Here is a 23,971-nt window from a genome sequence, read left to right as displayed (position 1 = left end):
GGATAAATCTTCAACAAAGTACCAGAAAGGGGTCCCTTTGGCCCTGCTATGTGGAGATATACTAGTGTTAACAGTCTGATAAAGGAAATTTCTAAAAGATGTTGAAAGAGTAGGGCAGAGAGGATAGGAGACTGAAAATAAGCCAAAGAAAAACAAAGCTTTTGGTAACTATAGTCAATTTTTTTATTGAAGCAGATTTGCACCAACTCGCAGGGGTGCCCTTCTAGCTTAGAAAAGATTCCCGGTAGCTGATTGTTCGGAAGTATCCGGACAAAAATACTTCTGACCGATTGGCTATTAGGAAAGTTTTCCAAGCTAGAAGAGCACCCCTGCAAGTCGTTGCAAATCTGCTTCACTAAAAAAATTGACTTTAGAAAAAAAGCATAAAAGTACAACCAGGAAGGCGGCCTTGTGGCTGCTGTGTGGGAAAGGTCTTCGGGGGTGAATGCTACTGCTGTACTAATGTTTTATTTATCTATTTCTAGCATGCAAATGAAGACGTAGAAAAGATGATTCTTGGAAACAAATGTGACATGGAAGACAAGAGAGTAATTCCAAAGGAGAAGGGAGAAGCGGTGAGTGGTATTTCTTCAGTTTTATTGTTTTGTAACTTGACTTTCATGGTATCAAGGTAGCAACATTGAATACTAGTGTATTTTTTATGTTTTTTTTCAAAGGTCTAAGTCCTTTACCTAAGGTACTTTTTGAAGGTAGAAAATATTTTTTTTTCTTGAATAGTTATTTTTAATCAATGAGTTATAGTGGCCAGCTGTTCAAATGTTAATGTTTTTGGATAAAGCAAAAAATAAAAAATAAAATATTCATGGGATTGATCAGATATTTTAGATATTTGAGTTATGTGAAACTTGTGTTCCTTCTCGAAATGATTTTAAGATTTATGATAGTAGCTTGTATATCCAGCCGTTTGATAATGTTTTATTTTTTATTGCATACAGTGATCACATCATAACATTCCTTGTATTGAAATTGTCATGCTTTTTTTATAACCTTATTAATTTTTATGGTAGCTTTAATAGTTTGAAACTTGAATAGTCCAATGGAAAATTAATGTTTTGGTTTGTTTTCTCAATATTCCCTTGGTGTTGAAAGTATAAGATCCAACCAGTGTTATTATCCAAACACTCATCCTTTAGCTACATTCATTTTCAAAATAAGATTCATAGGCAAAATAGAAATCCCTTCTTTAGGTACCTCAGGATTTTGTAGAAAATTTATGACCGTGTCGTACTGTACTTTAGTTTAGCATTAGAAGATGACAAGCTACGGTCTAAATGTAAAGGAAAGAAGTTACTAACCTACTGGCGAAGTTGAGGAACCCACTATATAAAGGTTATCCTGTCGGGGTGACTTGCAGTGTGCCCTGTGCATTGTAATTGTAGACAATTATAACATTTGGATAGTGGGATTCAAATATCCTTGTTACCTCTGCCAACGAAGTTGGAAAGGTGTTATGTTTTACCAGCTGTTTGTGTGTTTGTGAACAGCTTCCTGGCCATAATTTTAATCATAGAGTAATGAAACTTACAGGGATTAACTTTTATGTAAAAAGTTGGAAATGATTAAATTTTGGAAGGTCAAGGACACGGTCAAGCGAAATTTCCAGTTCACGTAATCAGCCATAAGTTTGGAATGTCGAGATCACAGACTTCCAAGTTGGTTCATATTTGAGCGTATGAAAATCCACGCCAATTAATACATGTTAAGGTCAAAGGTCAAGGTCAAGCAATAGGTCAAGAATTAAGCTGCCGCCGTGGGGGCTTGCGCTCTACTGAGTGCCCCTCTAGTTTCTTTTGAAATAGATCTTTTGATGTGCTTCTATCACTTTGTCCATCCCAATAGTGTAGTCCCAGAGTAAGTTAGCCTTAAAATTTTCTACCACAGCTTTAGGTTGATGTTTGCAATTTTTATCCCATTTTGCTCTGTTGATGTAAATTCAAAACTTGTTAGAATTAGTTTATTAACCTTATCTATATTTTGAATAATCAAATTTTATTTGTTTTTGAATAGATTGCAAGAGAACATGGTATTCGATTTTTGGAAACTTCTGCAAAGGCCAACATTAACATTGAACAAGCTTTCTTAGAACTTGCTGAAGCTATACTGAACAAGACACCTGGAAGAGATCCACAGGTAAGTGCTAGCATGTAGCCTATGAATTTTACTGATTTCAAGTTGTAGGTTGATAGTTTATACACAGCATTTGTTCCCATGTGTAGAGCCATTGCTGTTGTAATTATGTAAAGTATGTATTTCTTAGTTTTGAATACTGTATTGTACAGTAATTCCTCGGGTATCAATGGTGTTACGGTCCAAGCCCCTCCGCGATAGACGAGAAAGTGTGAAGTAGATAGGCCTAGAGAAATCTATGGTATATTTTTATAATTTTTCATATTTCATAATCTTTATAAATTTAAGCATTGATAAAGCCAAAAGTGACTGCTAAGAAAAACGATTAAAGTGTAGAAAATATAAAAGTTAACGGCCCTCAGAAACCCGCAATATTTAAGAGAGGAGTCCACTACAGTATATAGATTTACATATATTTTACCAGAATGCATGACATATCACATGAGGTTGGACTCAAGATAATTAAAAGACAGACAGATGATAACGGAATATTCAATGGAGGATGAAATATTGGAAGGAGAAAGGGTTGATGAGGTAGAATCGTTTAAATATTTAGGAACTATGATCTCTAACACAGGGTCTTTAGAATTGGAGTGTAAATGTAATGAAAGATTGAAATATACAAATCAGACAAAGGCTAGATTAAGTAAAATTTTGAAATCAAATCGCCTGAAATTACATGAAAAAATCAGGTTGTATATCAGTTTAGTGAGATCAGTGTTACTGTATGACAAGTCCTGGTATGACAATGAAACAATATCAAACAGGTTTTGTAAATTTGAGAACAAAGCCCTCAGAAAAATATTGGGAGTTAGATGGCAGGACAGGATTAGAAACGAAACTGAGATTACTCGAGTGCCATATGTGGATGAGATCATGATGAGTGGTAGATAGTGATGGTTTGAGCATGGTCTTTGCACTCCCCAAGAGAGATTAGTTCACCAAACTTTCAACTGGGCTCCACAGGGCACTAGAAGAATTAGAAGACCTATGCCTACATGGCTGAGGACTATGAAGCGTGAAGGAGATGATTAATGGAGAAGTATTGATTTAAAACCCCAAGATAGAGACGACTGGCGAGATCTAACCAAGGCCCTTTGCGTTAACAGGCGTAGGAGGAGTTGTTGATGATGATATAAATCCACATTGCACTGAGGGAGCAATAGGTGAATCGTGATATGGCGAAGGAGTAGTTTACTTCGTTTCGTTATTTTTCTTCGCATCTTTCAGGTCATGCCATGTTGGTGAATAATCAGAATTGTATCTAGATTTTATACAGTATACTGTAAGTGCTGATCTTAATCTCCTTGCTATTAAAGGGGCAATTGTGCTTAATTATGGTGGTACATGTTTCAAGAAGGCTGCTGGCATCAGTGACCTTTGCAGTTATGATGCTAGATAATTTCTAATAGTCAATCAATCTGTCCAAAAGGACTGGTGAGTAAGGTGAGAATACAACACTTAAATAAGAAAAAAAGTAAGGCAGTTACATTCTAATTAATTTACTCCAACTTGAATTCTCTATAAATGCGTTGGCAAAATAATTTTTTACAATATTCTATTATCAAAATCTGTATTCACTGTAATTTTTAAATGTGTGTAATGTTTATCCTTTGTATGAGAGGGTGGTTTGCAATGCTGTAAAGCTTACAGCCAGGTAGATATCTTATGTCCCTTGGGAATGTACAGACAGATGAGCTTGTATTCCTGGGAAAAGTATTATTGATAGAGTGGTCTCTACACTTGAAAGTGGCAAGGAAGGTTTTTGAAGTCTGGTGAACTCTGGAAATTTACATATCCACCACACAGCCTAAGAGAATGCTTGAGGTTTTTGCTCTCATGCACGAGATCCGTGGGCTGTCGTGGAAGAGGCATTCCAACACCTATGGGACAGTTTAGATGTCTATGGTTCCCCGCATCCCCTTCAGCCTTATTTTGTCAGGTTATTATTCTTCTATTCTCAAGATGTTCATTGACCATAGATCAACTAGTAGGCCAATCTGTCGAGCCATTTTGTTGAGGAGCTGAACAAGTTATCACTGTAGCTCACTCTGCTTCGTCAGCCATAAATGCCAAGGTACCACTAGTCTATCCCCAATGAAGTTGAGCAGTCATTGCATCTCACGCTGTGCACTGTGTGGATTACTAAAGGACCGGCTTTTGGGCCCTACACGAGTTATTAGTTAGCTAAGCAGATATCTAACCCTCAAGATAATTATTGCATTAGCATCCACAAAGAGAGTGGAAGAGTTGCTTGGCTTTTTGTATCTTTTACATCACTCTAAAGGTTGGAGTTTGTGTCAAAAACCTGGAATCTATCAGTCACTAACTAGAGGTTTGAGCACTTTTCAATCCCTTCCCACTTAGATTTTGTTGGTAATGTTTTCTGATGAGATGCATTTTGGCCAGGTAAAGCCCTTGTATAACTCTATTTCTTAGACCTGTGTTAATGACTTTTCTTACAAGCAGGGCTAAGAAAGTGCCCAAGAATGCCATCTCATTCTTGCTTCGTGCTGTAATTTAACAAGTGTATGCATCTTACATCACAACTGTTGACTGGTTAGCAGCATAGCTCTATGTATAGGTTTCTGTTTGAACTTCTCAGCAGGACTTACAAGAAGCAGGGTACTCATTCCTAATATGCACCATCATCCCCCATACCGTAGGAATGGTATCTTGTTTGGAAATTACTGGCTTCTTAAAACATGGAATAGGCAACTTAGATGAGGTCTTCTTTTGAGAAACCAAAGTTTATGAACATAATAGAATATCACTGTCTGGAGGCAACTGTAAAGTATCTGATATTGCCACATAGTTCAAGAATATTACAATACACTAGATGACACTGGCACAATCTGGGACAAGGTGGTCATTTGATTTTGCTCAGTATCACGAGACAGAATAGATATTAGAACCACTAACAATGTCACATTATAATAAAAAACAAAATTAATACTAACAAAAACAATATGTACACAAATATACTGTAGACAGAGACAATAAAATCCAACACAGACTAAAAGACTGTCAGAAAAAGTGTCAATGTAATGGGGCCGATACACCATGCAAGGCTTAGAATACTCCAGGATAGCCCCTTCAAGTGAAGGAAGGACTGTAACATGGGTTTTGAAAAGGAATACTATAGAGAAAGATGAAGGAAGAGATACAGTATAGGGAAAGCCCAAAGTACTACAGAAAAGTAGTTTGACATAATGATGAATTTGTTGAAGTGATAGGGTTTCAGTTCCTTTTTTTTAAACATTCCTACGTGCCCATTAGCTGATCTGATGTTTACAGACCTTTGATGTGCAGACCTGGAAGTGGCTTAAATGTTCTAATTTGGACAGCATGAAGTAGTACGGAGTAAAGCATTTTTATCTGGTTTAAATTTACGTTCAATAACACATCAGTACAGCCCATGACAATTTTGCTATAATTTTACTCAAGAAATCTAGAAAAGTTTTTTCAAGACTGATGAATTCTCTTGAATATATGCAGACATCTAACAAAACTTTAATTTTATGGTGAATAAATGCGATTTATTATGAAGTTAGTTACAAAGTTCAGTGAAGATTCAACCATTGTTTTTAATTTTACTAACTCAAGATTTTTATGATTTCAGGAAAACCCAGAAAGCGTAGTACGCCCTGACAGGAGGAACGACCGAGGTGCAGCCCGGCAATGCTGCGCGTAGAGTTGATGAGGATTAATAGTGCTATGTAAAGGAGAAAATGAAGCCTTATAATAGGACACCTGCATAAGATCCTATTAGATTGGCTCCTATGCTGGTTTTCTTATCCAGAGGCACATTTAACAGACTCCTCCTCCCTATTCCTACTTCTCCTCCTCCTCCTAGTGGTGTCTTGACAGACGACTCCATCATGATTAACGATATCACTGCAGACTCTTTAATCATTGTTCACTGTGCTCTTTTGGGGAGGCCAGGATACGATGATGATGATAGCACAGGCTTTCAATGCTTTACCAGTACCATCTTTCTACACTGCACTCAGGGGATGGATTCAAAGGAAATGTTTGGAACCAATACAGTAATTACATTTTTTATTTCCTCCCGGTTTAATCTTTTGAGTGTTGGCTTTTTTTATATAGATATTTATTCAGTAATTGCATTAAACTCCCAGTTGTTTTCTCTTATTTCGAAATGTATAAGTTGGTCAAAGCTTTATTCGTTTTTTTGCTAAGGTTGAATGAAGTGTAAGATGAAGCATACTGGATTGATATAGTTTTTTTGGGGGTTTGTGTAATCTTGGGGAAACTTCTGTTTATTTATTTAATTTTCATTTTGTTTAGCAGTTTTCTCCTCGGAAACCTTTCATGACTTCGGTGCAATGGAACTAATTTCAGAACCTATTTTGTCCACTTGTCTTATAAAAATTTTGTGTGAAAAAAAGGCTTTTAATGTTTTAAGTGTTAATTTCTGATACAAGAAGGGAGGTCTATGATTGACTAGTGGTGTGTAGAAGCATAATTTTAAGGGCCGTACTAGTGTTCATTATTCCACGAATGAATTTCATATGACATACTTAACTTTTAATTACCAGTTGGTGGGGATTTCGTTGGTCGCAGCGTCAAATAGTGACAAATTATTAGGTAGGATATTTGCCTTCTTTTTTGAGAATGTATGTGAGGATTAAACTTAGGTATTGTATCATATTTGTAATAAAATATCAAAGCTGTGAATGCTCCAAATAATTATAATTTTTATGATTGTATGACTTGTTCTTCTGTGATTAGTAAATACATATTCATCATCTGTGGTGGACAGGAGGCTGAATTTTTGTATATACATTATTACTTGCAGTATTTTCTTATCCGATGTCATTCACACCTCAACAGTTATGTAGGATTTATCAAAGATGTACTTAGTATAGGCTCATTTTATTTTACCCACGGATTTATGCTTTTGTTTTCATTGCCCTTTTATTTATTCCAGTTAGACATGGAATAGTGGTAGAGCATTTTTTGGGCTCTCAGAAGTATTTTAACATTATGAGTTGGATTTTTATAGAGTGTAATCTAAAACAAAATTCACGTGACTGCGTTTAAGAGCATTTACAAATTGCTTTGGCTGTTGGGTTGACACCAGTGTGAACAGGAGGGTAGAGCTACGGCGTAACTAATTGAATAACCTTTTCCAGGGATGTGATTTGAAAAGTGATTAACATACAAAATGTCTTTGGGAGTGTTGATGCACTTGGTCGTCTCGGCAGTAATTACAAGTAAATAGGAGCAAATAATTAGATTTGCATTTTCTTAAGGATAATCCATGCCATATACATTGGCTGCTTTAATGTCCTGGGATTGTTAGGGGCAAGGTTATCTTTACTATTTTTCCATTTATATATGTTGTTGATGTCATGGACTCCAGAATGATGTTGGTTGCAAAGTAAAAATTTCCAGAGGGTTGACACGTTTCACCCTCGTGCAATGAATAGGCCGCACTGAGCTAGTGCCGTTTCAGATTTCATCCCGATGTCGTTAACTTTTTCTTATTGGGGTCATGCTGATGTTAAATGATGCTTATTAGTAGTGTATTCACTGAAGAAATTGAGTAATTGAAGTGATTGTACGCTCTTTCCACAATTTGAAGTTCAGCTATAGAATTGAGTGAAAATTGGTAATACAGTATACTATGCTCTCTTTTATCTGTATATCCCTTTTTGAAAGTAAATTCCTTCACATCAGCCTTCTTAGATCCTACATTTGTTAAAGTACTTTCTGTTTGTTTCCATGCAGATGTTTAATCTGTTATTCTTTGAAACTTTGCCACTTTTGTTCATGTAGTGATGTTAACCAGGTTAAGGGTTGTGGTAGCCTATTAGAAATTTCCCTGCTTGGCGATCTGCTGGACTAGGGTTCGAGACCTGCTCAAGCTCGATAGTTTCTCGTAGTGTCTGCAACCTCACCATCCTTGTGAGCTAAGGATGGGGTGTTTGGGGGAGCCTATAGGTCTACCTGCCGAGTCGTTAGCAGATATCGCTGGCCCTCCCTGGTCATAGCTTGGGTGGAGAGTAGGCTTGGGTGCTGATCATATATATATGTGGTCAGTCTCTAGGGCATTGTCATCGTCCCGTGCCTCTGCCATTCATCGGTGACCTTTAAACTTTTAAGGTGTATTATGCATCTATGATCATGATACAAGGTGTTTAGCACAAAATGCCTAGAAAGTTTTTTGAATTGCACATTTGTGCAGCTTTCCTAGCGAAAGGAAACTCTGCTTGGCATATTGTTAATATTTAATTTTTTTTATTTAATTTGTTTAGGTCAAAGCATTTATTGCTTATGTACCCAAATTTTTGAAGGAAATTATTAATATTAGAACACAAACTGACTTCGGTAAAATTGGTGTGCACGGCAGCCAGGTATGATTGCATTTTCTCAGGTGAATTTTATACATTAGGCATGAATGCAGTTGTAACTTTATTTCTTCGACATCTTTGAAGGGCATCAGAATGGCCCCTGTTAAGAGTTTGTGATGGAAGCGTTAGAGTTGCTTAAGCATTGGTCTTATTTGCATAGCGGGGTTGTTAGCAGACTTGTTCACTTTACCCATCATCTGAATGTAAAACAGAAAGGCATGGCCTTGGGTTGGTATCTGCTTGAAGAGTTGCTGTTGTAAAGAAAGGTGTAAAGAATAACAGTAATGTTTTGCGATTATTCCCCTGTCCAATTTTTTTTTTTTTTCTTTTTCATCACAACAGTGTGTCTTATGACGTGATATGTATAAAGATTGTCTAAAGATATCATTAACAGATGCAGTTAAAGACGGTCTTCCTTGTGTTCGTTAAAACAAGTGTGAATTCATAATAGGAGGTTAATGAGAGCGCTGCTGCCTGCTAGTTTGTCCTTCTCGAATGCATTGTCTGTTCGAAACCCTGTGCATACTATCACCTTTTTATTTCTTTTGAAAGTAAGTGTGTGTATCCATACCCATAAAAGACACAAGGTTGGTAGTTTGGCCATTTTTATCTATTTCAAGATTCACTAAAGCACATGGAACTTTAATAGTTCAATTTTTTTTATGTTTTGATATATGAATCCTTCTCCAGTTTGCGAGTTTGTGCAAGTTCTATTCATGTTTTGTGAACTTGCCCCTCTTATTTTATAATCAAGTAGCTAAACAAAAACATTCTTAAGGCAATACAGTGGTTGCATAGGGGACTTGCTTTAATTCAATTACATTATTGTTGTTATTGTATAAGTTGAAGAAAAGACAAAAAATCTTGAATAAAGGTTCATTAAAAGCAGATATATTTGAGGTCACATGGAAAAAAAGAAGTAAAAATTAAAATATGCTATGATATAAGGCACACAGGTAGAAGAATATACTTTGCTGAATACTTTACCATGTACTTAAGAAGTACCAGTACTCTAATATTTTTTTTATGCGAATGGTTATCCACAAAAACCTAAGGTTGTCTTGCAATCAAAATTACCTTCATAATCATTATTACTGTTTAAGACTACCACTTAACATTTCCTACCTTAGAATTTTAGTCGAGGGGAGACGACTGAAAGAAACTGTTTAAAAGAATGGAGAGCAATTCGGGAATTTTGCTAAGATGTTTCACTACATTCCTAGAAGGAACTACCAAGGTCACTGAGAAAGCTGCCTAAAGTAATCTTGGTTTATATATGACTATCAAAATTCAATGTTCCAAAACAGTGATTGTTAAAAGGTAAGAAATTGTCTTAGCAAGACTTGTAAACTTGATTATCACTACTAAATTGGATGGAAGTTGAGATATGCAAATCAACTACTGGTGTTTTTTGCAGTGTCGTTTATACGTACGGTTTACTGTGTCATCTACAACAGGTTCTTTTCATTTTCACATTCTTATTGGCTATCCATAATGATGGATAGGAAAAGAACATGGAGAAGGAAAGTAAGATGAATTGCAATCATTCAAACTAAAATTGTACTTTGTAAAATTTAGATTTTTTTCTGTATTAAAAAATGTTTGTATCATGTAAATTGGACCCAAGGCTATTTGCCAAATGATAACTCATCAGTATACTGGTGCTATGATAGTAGAATAATAAACCCATAATAAGAAGCTAATAATGTCCTTCCTGAAGTGGGTCCATCCTAGATTTATGTGAGAAGCAAAATGAAAATGTGTAGGTATCTTAAGCCTTGTCCACACGATCAAGCATCCCCGACGGGCAAACAGTGATACCAGACCACAATAGTTAGTAAGAATGAGGGTTAATGACGTCAGAAGCGGGAAAACCACAAACAGGGACCTGGCATCATACAGTGTTGCCAGATCCCTGCCTTTAGTTTTACCGCTTCTGACGTCGTCAACCATCGTTTTCACTAACTATTGTGGCCTGGTATCACTGTTTGCCCGTCGGTGATGCTCGATCGTATTGACAGGGCTTTAACTGTTGTGACCCTCCCTCACAGAATAATGACCCCTCTTAGAGCCACCTTTTTCGACTTTGGTCTTGATAGTCGACCCTTGCAATGTCGATTTCCTTAGCATTTTCGTTAAAAGGCAGCAGCCTCTTCACAGAAGGTGGCCTTGATTTTGTAAACACTTATTTTGCTTCTTCGTTTTGGTTTCCTCGTCGCAATGATACAGCAACCATTAGTTTTTAGTGAAATCTTGCATTCGTGGCTATTGAAAAAGTCTTACCATGAGTGCTCTCTCATTGTGAACCCAAGTTACCCAAATTACATAGTTTATTCAATTATTGGTAACCATTTTATAGTTTTCTTTTTTTATACTTAGAGCAGTGCTCCATCTCTTATACTTATTATTGTTTTTGTATTGTTAGCTCCTCAGGATAAATGAATTTCACCCAAAATCACCTTTCTTTGTTTAATTTTGTAAAATGTGGCTATGTTAAGAAATGCTGGGTTTGCATGTGAACCTGCTATTGGTGAGATTCAAGATGACGGACTATTCTCGAGTAGAATATTCTATAGTTGTTTCTCCCGTTCAGTAATGTGAAATTTCTCCAAATAAACCTTGATTACTTTATTGAATGTGGTTGCACTTTGATGCTGTTTATGACAACTTTTCTTTTTATATATGTACTAAATCATTGGTAAAATATTTCCCTAATGTATTCATCAAGAATTTTTCTATATTGCTTGGTATTAGTAAGTGTTCTGGAGAGGTTTAGCAAATATATACATGGTAATTTTTCATAATGAATCTCTCAATTGATAAATAACCTCAATTAATTTGTTTTCTCAATTTTAATTGGTGGAATTTTCTTAAGTTCAATAGTTATACAAATTTGTTTTTTTTTTTAGAATTTCCATATTGAAACCTCCCCTTGTTGAATATTGTTTTAAACCAGCTCTTCGAAGAAGAAGCGTTTGGTTTTGATATATCTGACTTGTATAATGTTGGCCAATAACTCATATCAAGTAAATCACCCGGTTCCACAGCAGTGTAAATGGCGTTTACGGCTTCATCTGTGCACTTGTGTTTTCGTTAAGGAAAAACTGGTGCAGATTATAATGTCAATAAGCCTATTATAAGCCTGTCATTATATTATGGGTATAAATCAGTCTCCTCTTTCACCTTTTTACTTTTATTTTTATTTTTTATTTTTTTCTTATTTTTTACTGTGGAAGCCGAGCCTCATTTATACAGCCTTACGGTATTATAGTTATTATGTATGGGCACAGCACATTAAACATGTAAGGTATTCTGTTGACCAAAGAGGTAAAAAAAAAATAAATAAAAATAGAAAAAATACAGACCTGCAATACACAAATACTTTTCGTATATTGTAGTCTATGCTTTAGAATCCTATTTTACGTATGGAGATGATTTGGCTATACTATTTTTTTCGTCACAGAAGGCAAGAGAGGATACTTTGAAACACCAGTCTTTACTTACCTTTGTAAATATTTGTCCACCGGTGAGAAAAAATGGATCATTATTACGCATCAGGAACAATTCTGGGCTTGCTTTTGTCCAATGACTTGCTTGAAAATTATTAATAAAGTGTTATTTGTGAAGGATTGATATTTCAGTATCCTTAGTATTGTTCATTCGGTAACGTACGTATTTTTCTCATCTGTGATGTTTGTTCTCGTGTGTTATGAAATGTTAACCTTGATTAATAAACCACATTGAGGTTTTACCACCTGAAGTCTCTTGTGTTGCTCCAATAGATGTACTCCTGGTTAATTTTACTTTTTATTGGTTTTCTTTGGTCCTTTTACAGCTGTCCATCTTGATTAATGAAACCCTTCCCTTATTTTAACCGCATTCAAGAAAGAGATCCTCCAGGTAAGCCAGGTTGGAGTTAGATTGTAACTCATTGTTATTAGAAAAAGATCCTTCAGGTAAGCCAAGTTGGAGTTAGACTGTAACTCATTGTTATTATGTAACTTATAATATATTACTGTACTGACGTGATAGTATTAATACCTGCAACAGAGTGATTGTTATTTGCTTTTTGGTGAACTATTTTTAACTAGATAGGAATGACAGGGTAAGGGAACGGAAAATACAAAGTTCCACGTGTAATTTGGATTTTGTTCAAACTGGATATAGTCCTGTACTATATCTGGAACCCCTTTAGGTGGTTAAACACTGTCGAAACACCATAACCCGTCTGTCTTAAGGTGCGTACACTTCTCTGTGACTATGCAGTGTCTGACAAACCTTGTTACTAGACTGATGGTTAGCAGGAATGAGTGGCAATGTCAGAAGTGCAAAAATCAAAGGCATGGGTCTTTAACCTCATGGTGTCTACATATTCACCTGGCAAATATTGGTGGGTAAGGTGGAAAACATGATTTTAAACACATATTCAGCCCAGTCAAGCTATAGTGGCCAGCAAGTTTTTTGTTTCTAGGCATTGATGACCAGAAAAAAAAAATCGCTGAAGTATTATAATTGCTCCATTTTCCTGGAACAAGGAATCACGTAAAGGGAATGGTTACTGAGAACTTTTGAAGGAATTCATGTAACTATTGTACATGAACTGGAAGGTCAGTAAGTTGGACGTGAAATATTACACAAGACTAGATCCTTACACATTTTAGGATCCTTTAGGAAGCCTACAATTTATAATCGTCCAGAACGCATATGAGGGACAAATGTCATACAGTAAACGTATTACAGTACTTTTGTAATTTAGGAATTTCCTTGCATGAACTACGAGCACAGCAATATGGTTGTTTGCTCATGGTATTCTCGGTTGTTGTCATCAGTGCCACTTCCTATTACTTCATGACTTCGGTGTTTGGCTGGTCATGTTGACACACCCTTAAGAAGTATCCCTTTGCCTCCTGGATGTGTCCACTTTTGAAGCCTTCTACCTTGGGGATGCTATGACTTATAGTCCAAGAGCCCCCGATTGCTAAATGCCCGGGCCATCTAAACCGACTGACCGACTGCCTTCTACTTAACTTTGCTTCCTGCTTTCTTTCAACTTGTAGTTTAATCTATTTTACTTTTTGACCTCATAGTACAAATACGTTTCCCCCATTTGCACCCCAGCACAAAATGACCTTCCTGGCCAAGGAGGAGGGGAAACCTTCAGGCTTAGATTGATATATCTTGTATACTTGAGTAAAACCTGTTAGTGAATTGCAGTTTACAGTACTCTATAAGGATATTATATAAAATATTCCCAAAAGTCCCCACATGGAGTGCATGAAAGGGTGCCAGCATTGATCCTGTTATTCCAAGAAAGTGGAAGTGAGTACACTATTTTCCATAGTCATGGTAAATAAAGCCATTTTAATTGAGGACTTTACATTGAAACCAAAAATATCTATACTGAAATAGGTAGAAAGGGCTGATATAGTGGAGCCTTTCTATTGGTGTACACTACTGTACTGTAGGATTTACTGAAAGGATCCTTCAGTGTCCTTTTATCTCCCAGCTCCCCACACATTTCAGCCTTTTGTTTTAATTCTGTTCCCACGTCATCTCGTCCACCTTACTTCCCAGCATCTGGAACTTTACTTCATAAAGCTTATGCGAGGTTTTTCTCCAGTTAGGCCTACACCTTAATGATCCATGGCATTATTGGTCCTCATGTTGGGTTATTATCCCTAAGTCTATAAACCAAACCATACCTTTGGTTGTGGCCTGTTAAAGGTGTCTAGTTTTAATTCAAGTATCATTTGATGAGGCTCACCAAAATCACAGCTGGGCAAGCCTAATATCCCATTGTGGTGTCCAACCACATTAGTAACCACCCCAATAAACAGCTTAGACTCAGTCTCAGGTGAGATTGATCTGCAGTGATGCAAATATAAGGCACAGACTACAAATATGACCATGCATTAGGTTTAAAAGCTACTCGTGAATGGCAGAGGCAAGGGAAAGTGACATTGCCACATCAACCATCACAAGGTGCCAAAGGAGGATTTCTCCCAATTATACATGGATGCTGATTGATCCCCCGGCCCCAGGGCAGTACCACGTGGTCCAAATTCATGTATATTTATAGGCCTATAAATTCAGCAATGCCAGATTTAAATTATTGAGTTAGAAAAATTGCGGCATCCTATTACTTCAGAAGGAATGAAATTTATTATAAAGCACAATTTTCAGGATTAATGAATTGCGCGCGCGCGCGCGCACACACACACACACACACCATGTAATTAACATTGGTATGCCCAGATAAAATGAGAAAATCTCATCAAGATAGGAGCGTAGGAGAATAGAAATTATAAGGGTATTTAGATAAACAAATACAATTATTGATAGTTTTAACAGCAATGCTCTGGCAAAAAAAAAAAATAATAAATACAATGAATAACATACATTAAATGGACTGATATTTACCGATTGCCAATGAAGTAAAATACTCCCAGAATTAAAATAGGCTTCCCCCTGTATTCAAAGTTTATGAAAACAAATCAGTTTAATGGAAAAACTTTAATTCATAAAACAATGTGGAGAAAAATGAATTAGTTACTTGTAGAGACAAATCTTTGGATGGATGACGCCTCGACTCGATACTTTAACATATAAGAGTTATTGGAATCATATCAATTGGTGAATAATGTCGACTTTAACTGAATGAACATGATAAAATGACGTATCCTGTAGAGAGTAGGGTTCCTCTGCTATATGGATAGGACCGGGAAAACAGCAAAGTAAAAAGTTAAAAATGCTTTATCATAAAATCTGGGCTTTGTTTTGCCCAGAGTACCAAAGCACCTCGTTACAGGTTGATTATTATTGGGTAACTAGCTCGTTAAAACTTCGTTTTTCCGTCTGGTTTATAAGGTATAACTACCGTATAATGCTTTAGTTCTCTTTTAGTTGTGATAGTGTAAGGTGCTTGTCGAAGCACTCCTGCTTGTAGATCCCAAACATGGACTCCTATTGTATATACTAACTATCTCCTGCATTGGAGGTACAGCGTTATGATGTTTCGTTTGTTTAATGTTCTACATTATCCTATACCAAGTAATATTAATTGTTATTAAAAACAACAATTATCACATTCTGATTTCGGGTCTGTTTTCATTTTGCCGCCTTGATGTAAATTTCAACTCGCCAACCTTGGCACCGATTTTATCATTAGGTTACCATCCTATCTTTATACTTTGTTCAAATTTTGGGACAATTTAAAGAACATTCGTCTATATTTTAAAAGAATATTATATTTAGCACTGTTAAAGCATTGCAAATAAAATTTTCTTTTATAGTTTTATAAAATATTGCACATATCAAACATTCAGGAAAACATGAGCCTATGTTATTTTTGTAATCTTACGTTGAATACTTAAACCATCGTACATAAATATAATATTTTCTGATAAATTTTGATGTGTTACTCATATAGAAAGAAACTTGTAATATTTTCAACTCTTCATTATGATAATCGTGAGTGTTTTATGTATATTGAGAATATGAGAATCTATGTTTTCCATTTAGGCTTATGCGTGGTACTGTCAGACATATGGAGTCACTGCACCTGACCAAGAAATCTGCACAAGTTGATGGCCGGACTATAAGGTAAGCTTCTAATAGGCCTATTAGTAACTGTAGGGAGTTATTAATATCCATTTAAAGCAGGATTATTGGTATATATATTACCCGTATTATACAATAGTTCTGCTAAAACCCATTTTACCCTAACGCCTAACCTAACCTAGGGTTGCTGGGACCTCGATAATTGTCTGCTAAATAGAAAAAAAAATGGGTATGACCTAATATATTTAAATTTAATTAAAGAACGTTGACACTGTATTCTTTTAAAATGTGTTAGATTACTCAATTTGAAATGCTATAATTTTTTTTATCATTGAATTTTTGAAGCTCCAAATTTATATCGACTCAATTTGTTTGTTTGTGAGAATTCTTTAATAACTGGCATATTTGAATAAGTGATATTTTAGTTTCGTATAAACTCCCAGCGTTTTCCCATTTGCGTATAGGCATATTTCCAAATTCTTTTATTCTGGTACTTGGGGCCCAGCTATTATTATTGTTATTATTATTATGATGATAATAACATGAAATCTGCATTTGTTTTGGGGGCTATGACCGGAGATATTGTCCAGTCAATCTGTGTGTGTGTGCTGCATTTCTTGGGTGATAGGATCCCATTTTCAGTGCAGTTTATATTTGCCATTAGAAATTTCGATTTATATAAATAATTTGAAACTTTCCCATTGTGTTTAACACTTTTGCCTAAGTATTAAGCGATTTTACGTTACAATTCAACCCAGTTATTATAGAATAGTTTCTATTGCGTACGCCACAGTATGTATCCACCCGTCGTTGTTTATTTGTATATGAGAAACTTTACTTGAAAATTATTGTACCGATTTCGACCAAACTTGGTAGTCATGTTGGGTATGACCCAAGGATGTACATCTAAGTACAAGTACGCAGTAGAAGTTTGGAAATAATAGCAATTCGAAATTTGAGTGGAGGAAGAGCGTTCAGTTATACTGCACCGAGACCACTTGATGTCAAGAATAGCAAAAATGTGGCAGCTTTCAAGAAAAACTTGAAGACTTAACTTTTTAGAAAGTGTTATAATAGTGACCTGAAAACTATTAAGCCTGAATACAAATGCTATCGAAATAACTGATAAGATACAGAGAAAAATATTACCTTGAAAGAAATTATTTTTCACACACCAAGGCCCGCCTGAACTGACTTTTAGTGTCTGATGGAGGGCGAGAAATAAACCCCTAAAAGTAAAGGTAAGTAAAAGTAAATGATAAATATATTGTTAGCTTATTTTTTAATGAGTAATATTGCGTAAAATATAAACTACCAATTTCAACGAAATATGTTGGACATGTGGGATATGAACCAAGGACAAATCCATGAGATTTAGAAGAAAATACATCGAAGTACAAATACGCAGTGGAGTTAAGAGCTAAATAAGACTTGCTTGTGGAGTGTCTTTCTAGTTACCTCCTCCAACGAAGTTGGTAGGTTATGTTTACACCGCTGTTTATTTGTTTGTTTGTGAGTGGACAATCTCCTGGTCATAATTTTACTCGTAGAGTAGTGAAACTTTTAAAGATTGATTGTTATGTTAAGACGTGGTGAAGGTCGAGCATGAGATCGAAAAATAAGCTGCATTGGCGGAGGTCTGTGCTCTACTGAGTGGTCCTTTAGTTTTCAGTTTGTAATACTTTCGTTCACGCTTATTTGCTTATTTTAAAGGCTGTTTTCCTGGTCGTGTCACACATGTGCTCTACATTGTCGTACCGCATCCATTCTTAGGTATTTAGAAATATTATTATTATTATTATTATTATTATTATTATTATTATTATTATTTAATTGCTATGCTACAACCCTAGTTGGAAATGCAGGATGTTATAAGCCCAGGGGCCCAAACAGGGAATTAGCCCAGTAACTCAAGGGGTTAACAACTGTACTAATTGTTCAGTGGCTACTTTCCTCTTGGTAAGGGTAGAAGAGACTCCTTATCTATGGTAAGCAGCTCTTCTAGGAGAAGGGCACTACAGAAATCAAGTCATAGTTCTCTAGTTTTGGGTAGTGCCATAGCCTCGGTACCATGGTCATCCGCTGTCTTGGGTTAGAGTTCTCGTACTTGTGGGTACACTCAAGCCCCTATTCTATCTGTTTCCATATTTCCTTTACTTTCTAGGCTACTTTTCCTGTGTCAGGTGATAATAAAATTATATTGTGTTTGTTAATTTGAAATTAACTATTTTAATTATTGGCCATCTTTAACCACAGTTTCGTAAATAACCAAAGGCTTTGACTAGCCAAGACAAGGATTAACTGGTGGAGGTCAATGAAACTCGAAGGTCAAGGTGAATCTCAACCTTATTCTTAATTATATGCATATACAAAAATCCTTTTTATTTTTTCTCTGACATTAGCCTACCCTGGGGAGCTCAAAGACAAAATACTATATTATATATATATATATATATATATATATATATATATATATATATATATATATATATATATATATATATATATATATTATACTCCTAATATCTGGATTCTCTCTACCTCGGGATCAGAGACCCGATGGGGAATCAATTCAAGCTATTATCTATGAGTTGATTCCCCCTTGAAAAGCACGTCTAAATATGTAAAATTATATATATATATATATATATAATATATATATATATATATAATATATATATATATATATATATATATATATATATATATCTGACTTAAAGTAAACAATACACGTGTCATATGTTTTTGTATTCCTTACTCAGTGACGTGCAATAAATATTTAACTGAAATAAAAAAATACAATAGAATTTCTAAAATAAATAATCACCTATGAATAATCAATTCTGTAAATTATTCTTTAAACAATCATCTAAATTTTCAACACTGACAGTATCATATAAATTTTTATCTTTAGTAAAATCTTTTATATTGAAGAAAATTTAAGTAATTTAGAAGTTGACTTTCCAGAGCTTATTACATTTTCAATATCATCAAAGCGTTACAATGCTTATTATTATTATTATTATTATTATTATTATTATTATTATTATTATTAGCAGCCAAGCTACAACCATAGTTGGGAAAAGGATGATGCTATAAGCCCAAGGGCTCCAGCAGGGAAAAATAACCCAATGAGGAAAGGAGATAAGAAACTAAACTACAATAGAAGTAATGAACAATTAAAATAAAACACGTTAAAAACAGTAACAACAATAAATAGATCATTCATATCTATAAAAAGATTTTATCATCTATGAGAACGCCAAAGGTAAGTTTCAAAGAGGAATACTTCTTATAGAATTTCTAAATGCGGCTGAGAATCTCTACTAAAGACTGACAGACACGGAACCTCAAAAGACAGATTAAAATTGGGTAAACACTCGAGTACAGAAATGGCTGTAGCATCAAAGAGGCCAAGAAATTAATTCATTCCGACGAATGAGTGAATGTAGGCTTTAAGCGTTTATGGTAAATAGAGGGTAGGATAAATGCTTCGAATTTAATGGTTAATTTTGGACGCTGGGATGTAATCAAAGTGATGAATGGCTCCCATTCTGAATTCACAGTAATTTAGACTAAGCAGCCTCCCAGACCTTTCTGGAGGTGGAGTGGAATAGCCCCCTAGATCTTTCTAGAGGTGAAGTGTAGTAGCCCCCAGACCTTTGTGGAGTGGAGTAGCCCCTAGACCTTTCTAAAGGTGGAGTGTAGTAGCCCCTAGACCTGTCTGTGGGTGCAGTGTAGTAGTCCCCTAGACCTTTCTAGAGGTGCAGTGTAGTAGTCCCCTAGACCTTTCTAGAGGTGGAGTGGAGTAGTCCCCCTAGACCTTTCTAGAGGTGGAGGGTAGTAGCCCCTAGACCTTTCTAGAGGTGGAGGGTAGTAGCCCCTAGACCTTTCTAGAGGTGGAGGGTAGTAGCCCCTAGACCCTTCTAGAGGTGGAGGGTAGTAGCCCCTAGACCTTTCTGCAGGTGGAGTGTAGTAGCCCCTAGACCTATCTAGAGGTGGAGTGTAGTAGCCCCTAGACCTTTCTAGAGGTGGAGGGTAGTAGCCCCTAGACCTTTCTAGAGGTGGAGGGTAGTAGCCCCTAGACCTTTCTAGAGGTGGAGGGTAGTAGCCCCTAGACCTTAATAGAGGTGGAGTGGAGTAGCCCCCTAGACCGTTCTAGAGGTGGAGTGTAGTAGTCCCCTAGACCTTTCTGGGGAGGTGGAGGGTGGTAGCCCCCTAAACCTTTCTAGAGGTGGAGGGTGGTAGCCCCCTAGACCTTTCTAGAGGTGGAGTGTAGTAGCCCCTAGACCTTTCTAGAGGTTGAGGGTAGTAGCCCCCAGACCTTTCTAGAGGTGGAGTGTAGTAGCCCCTAGACCTTTCTGCAGGTGGAGTGTAGTAGCCCCTAGACCTTTCTAGAGGTGGAGGGTAGTAGCCCCTACCCCTTTCTAGAGGTGGAGTGTAGTAGCCCCTAGACCTTTCTAGAGGTGGAGTGTAGTAGCCCCTAGACCTTTCTAGAGGTTGAGGGTAGTAGCCCCCAGACCTTTCTAGAGGTGGAGTGTAGTAGCCCCTAGACCTTTCTGCAGATGGAGTGTAGTAGCCCCTAGACCTATCTAGAGGTGGAGTGTAGTAGCCCCTACCCCTTTCTAGAGGTGGAGTGTAGTAGCCCCTAGACCTTTCTAGAGGTGGAGTGTAGTAGCCCCTAGACCTTTCTAGAGGTGGAGGGTAGTAGCCCCCAGACCTTTCTAGAGGTGGAGTGTAGTAGCCCCTAGACCTTTCTGCAGGTGGAGTGTAGTAGCCCCTACCCCTTTCTAGAGGTGGAGTGTAGTAGCCCCTAGACCTTTCTAGAGGTGGAGTGTAGTAGCTCCTAGACCTATCTAGAGGTGGAGTGTAGTAGCCCCTACCCCTTTCTAGAGGTGGAGTGTAGTAGCCCCTAGACCTTTCTAGAGGTGGAGTGTAGTAGCCCCTAGACCTTTCTAGAGGTGGAGGGTAGTAGCCCCTAGACCTTTCTGCAGGTGGAGGGTAGTAGCCCCTAGACCTTTCTAGAGGTGGAGTGTAGTAGCCCCTAGACCTTTCTAGAGGTTGAGGGTAGTAGCCCCCAGACCTTTCTAGAGGTGGAGTGTAGTAGCCCCTAGACCTTTCTGCAGGTGGAGTGTAGTAGCCCCTAGACCTTTCTAGAGGTTGAGGGTAGTAGCCCCCAGACCTTTCTAGAGGTGGAGTGTAGTAGCCCCTAGACCTTTCTGCAGGTGGAGTGTAGTAGCCCCTAGACCTTTCTAGAGGTGGAGTGTAGTAGCCCCTAGACCTTTCTAGAGGTGGAGGGTAGTAGCCCCCGGACCTTTCTGCAGGTGGAGTGTAGTAGCCCCTAGACCTTTCTAGAGGTGGAGTGTAGTAGCCCCTAGACCTTTCTAGAGGTTGAGGGTAGTAGCCCCCAGACCTTTCTAGAGGTGGAGTGTAGTAGCCCCTAGACCTTTCTGCAGGTGGAGTGTAGTAGCCCCTAGACCTATCTAGAGGTGGAGTGTAGTAGCCCCTACCCCTTTCTAGAGGTGGAGTGTAGTAGCCCCTAGACCTTTCTAGAGGTGGAGGGTAGTAGCCCCTAGACCTTTCTAGAGGTGGAGGGTAGTAGCCCCTAGACCTTTCTAGAGGTGGAGGGTAGTAGCCCCTAGACCTTTCTAGAGGTGGAGGGTAGTAGCCCCTAGACCTTTCTAGAGGTGGAGGGTAGTAGCCCCTAGACCTTTCTGCAGGTGGAGGGTAGTAGCCCCTAGACCTTTTTGCAGGTGGAGTGTAGTAGCCCCTAGACCTATCTAGAGGTGGAGTGTAGTAGCCCCTAGATCTTTCTATAGGTGGAGGGTAGTAGCCCCTAGACCTTTCTAGAGGTGGAGGGTAGTAGCCCCTAGACCTATCTAGAGGTGGGGTGTAGTAGCCCCTAGACCTTTCTAGAGGTGGAGTGTAATAGCCTCTAGACCTGTCTGTGGGTGGACTGTAGTTGCCCCCAGACTTTTCTAGCGGTGGAGTGTAGTAGCCCCTAGACCCTTCTTGAGGTGGAGGGTAGTAGCCCCTAGACCTTTCTAGAGGTGGAGGGTAGTAGCCTCTAGACCTGTCTGTGGGTGGACTGTAGTTGCCCCCAGACTTTTCTAGCGGTGGAGTGTAGTAGCCCCTAGACCTTTCTAGAGGTGGAGGGTAGTAGCCCCTAGACCTTTCTAGAGGTGGAGGGTAGTAGCCCCTAGACCTTTCTAGAGGTGGAGGGTAGTAGCCCCTAGACCTTTCTAGAGGTGGAGGGTAGTAGCCCCTAGACCTTTCTAGAAGTGGAGGGTAGTAGCCCCCAGACCTTTCTAGAGGTGGAATGTAGTAGCCCCTAGACCTTTCTAGAAGTGGAGGGTAGTAGCCCCCAGACCTTTCTAGAGGTGGAGGGTAGTAGCCCCTAGATCTTTCTTGAGGTGGAGGGTAGTAGCCCCTAGACCTTTCTAGAGGTGGAGTGTAGTAGCCCCCTAAACCTTTCTAGAGGTGGAGGGTGGTAGCCCCCTAGACCTTTCTAGAGGTGGAGTGTAGTAGCCCCTAGACCTTTCTAGAGGTTGAGGGTAGTAGCCCCCAGACCTTTCTAGAGGTGGAGTGTAGTAGCCCCTAGACCTTTCTGCAGGTGGAGTGTAGTAGCCCCTAGACCTTTCTAGAGGTGGAGGGTAGTAGCCCCTACCCCTTTCTAGAGGTGGAGTGTAGTAGCCCCTAGACCTTTCTAGAGGTGGAGTGTAGTAGCCCCTAGACCTTTCTAGAGGTTGAGGGTAGTAGCCCCCAGACCTTTCTAGAGGTGGAGTGTAGTAGCCCCTAGACCTTTCTGCAGATGGAGTGTAGTAGCCCCTAGACCTATCTAGAGGTGGAGTGTAGTAGCCCCTACCCCTTTCTAGAGGTGGAGTGTAGTAGCCCCTAGACCTTTCTAGAGGTGGAGTGTAGTAGCCCCTAGACCTTTCTAGAGGTGGAGGGTAGTAGCCCCCAGACCTTTCTAGAGGTGGAGTGTAGTAGCCCCTAGACCTTTCTGCAGGTGGAGTGTAGTAGCCCCTACCCCTTTCTAGAGGTGGAGTGTAGTAGCCCCTAGACCTTTCTAGAGGTGGAGTGTAGTAGCTCCTAGACCTATCTAGAGGTGGAGTGTAGTAGCCCCTACCCCTTTCTAGAGGTGGAGTGTAGTAGCCCCTAGACCTTTCTAGAGGTGGAGTGTAGTAGCCCCTAGACCTTTCTAGAGGTGGAGGGTAGTAGCCCCTAGACCTTTCTGCAGGTGGAGGGTAGTAGCCCCTAGACCTTTCTAGAGGTGGAGTGTAGTAGCCCCTAGACCTTTCTAGAGGTTGAGGGTAGTAGCCCCCAGACCTTTCTAGAGGTGGAGTGTAGTAGCCCCTAGACCTTTCTGCAGGTGGAGTGTAGTAGCCCCTAGACCTTTCTAGAGGTTGAGGGTAGTAGCCCCCAGACCTTTCTAGAGGTGGAGTGTAGTAGCCCCTAGACCTTTCTGCAGGTGGAGTGTAGTAGCCCCTAGACCTTTCTAGAGGTGGAGTGTAGTAGCCCCTAGACCTTTCTAGAGGTGGAGGGTAGTAGCCCCCGGACCTTTCTGCAGGTGGAGTGTAGTAGCCCCTAGACCTTTCTAGAGGTGGAGTGTAGTAGCCCCTAGACCTTTCTAGAGGTTGAGGGTAGTAGCCCCCAGACCTTTCTAGAGGTGGAGTGTAGTAGCCCCTAGACCTTTCTGCAGGTGGAGTGTAGTAGCCCCTAGACCTATCTAGAGGTGGAGTGTAGTAGCCCCTACCCCTTTCTAGAGGTGGAGTGTAGTAGCCCCTAGACCTTTCTAGAGGTGGAGGGTAGTAGCCCCTAGACCTTTCTAGAGGTGGAGGGTAGTAGCCCCTAGACCTTTCTAGAGGTGGAGGGTAGTAGCC

The 23,971-nt window shown here is 38.6% G+C and overlaps 1 protein-coding gene across 1 annotated transcript in view; it reads left to right on the top strand.

Annotated features, from left to right (window-relative positions):
- The window catches only part of Rab10 (RAS oncogene family member Rab10), a 37,649-nt gene extending 25,097 nt beyond the window's left edge, over positions 1-12,552 (top strand). Inside the window, exons 4-6 of the mRNA XM_068361091.1 lie at positions 486-575; positions 2,029-2,151; positions 5,771-12,552. Of these exons, the coding sequence (XP_068217192.1) occupies positions 486-575; positions 2,029-2,151; positions 5,771-5,842 (285 nt within the window). The 3' untranslated portion in view covers positions 5,843-12,552. The remainder of the gene's footprint in view (positions 1-485; positions 576-2,028; positions 2,152-5,770) is intronic.
- The last annotated feature ends 11,419 nt before the right edge of the window (positions 12,553-23,971 follow it).

Source organism: Palaemon carinicauda, chromosome 2, assembly GCF_036898095.1.
Source record: "Palaemon carinicauda isolate YSFRI2023 chromosome 2, ASM3689809v2, whole genome shotgun sequence".
NCBI classification, from domain to species: domain Eukaryota; kingdom Metazoa; phylum Arthropoda; class Malacostraca; order Decapoda; family Palaemonidae; genus Palaemon; species Palaemon carinicauda.
Note: the sequence above shows the minus strand (reverse complement) of the source record. Positions and strands in the feature narration are given on the sequence as shown.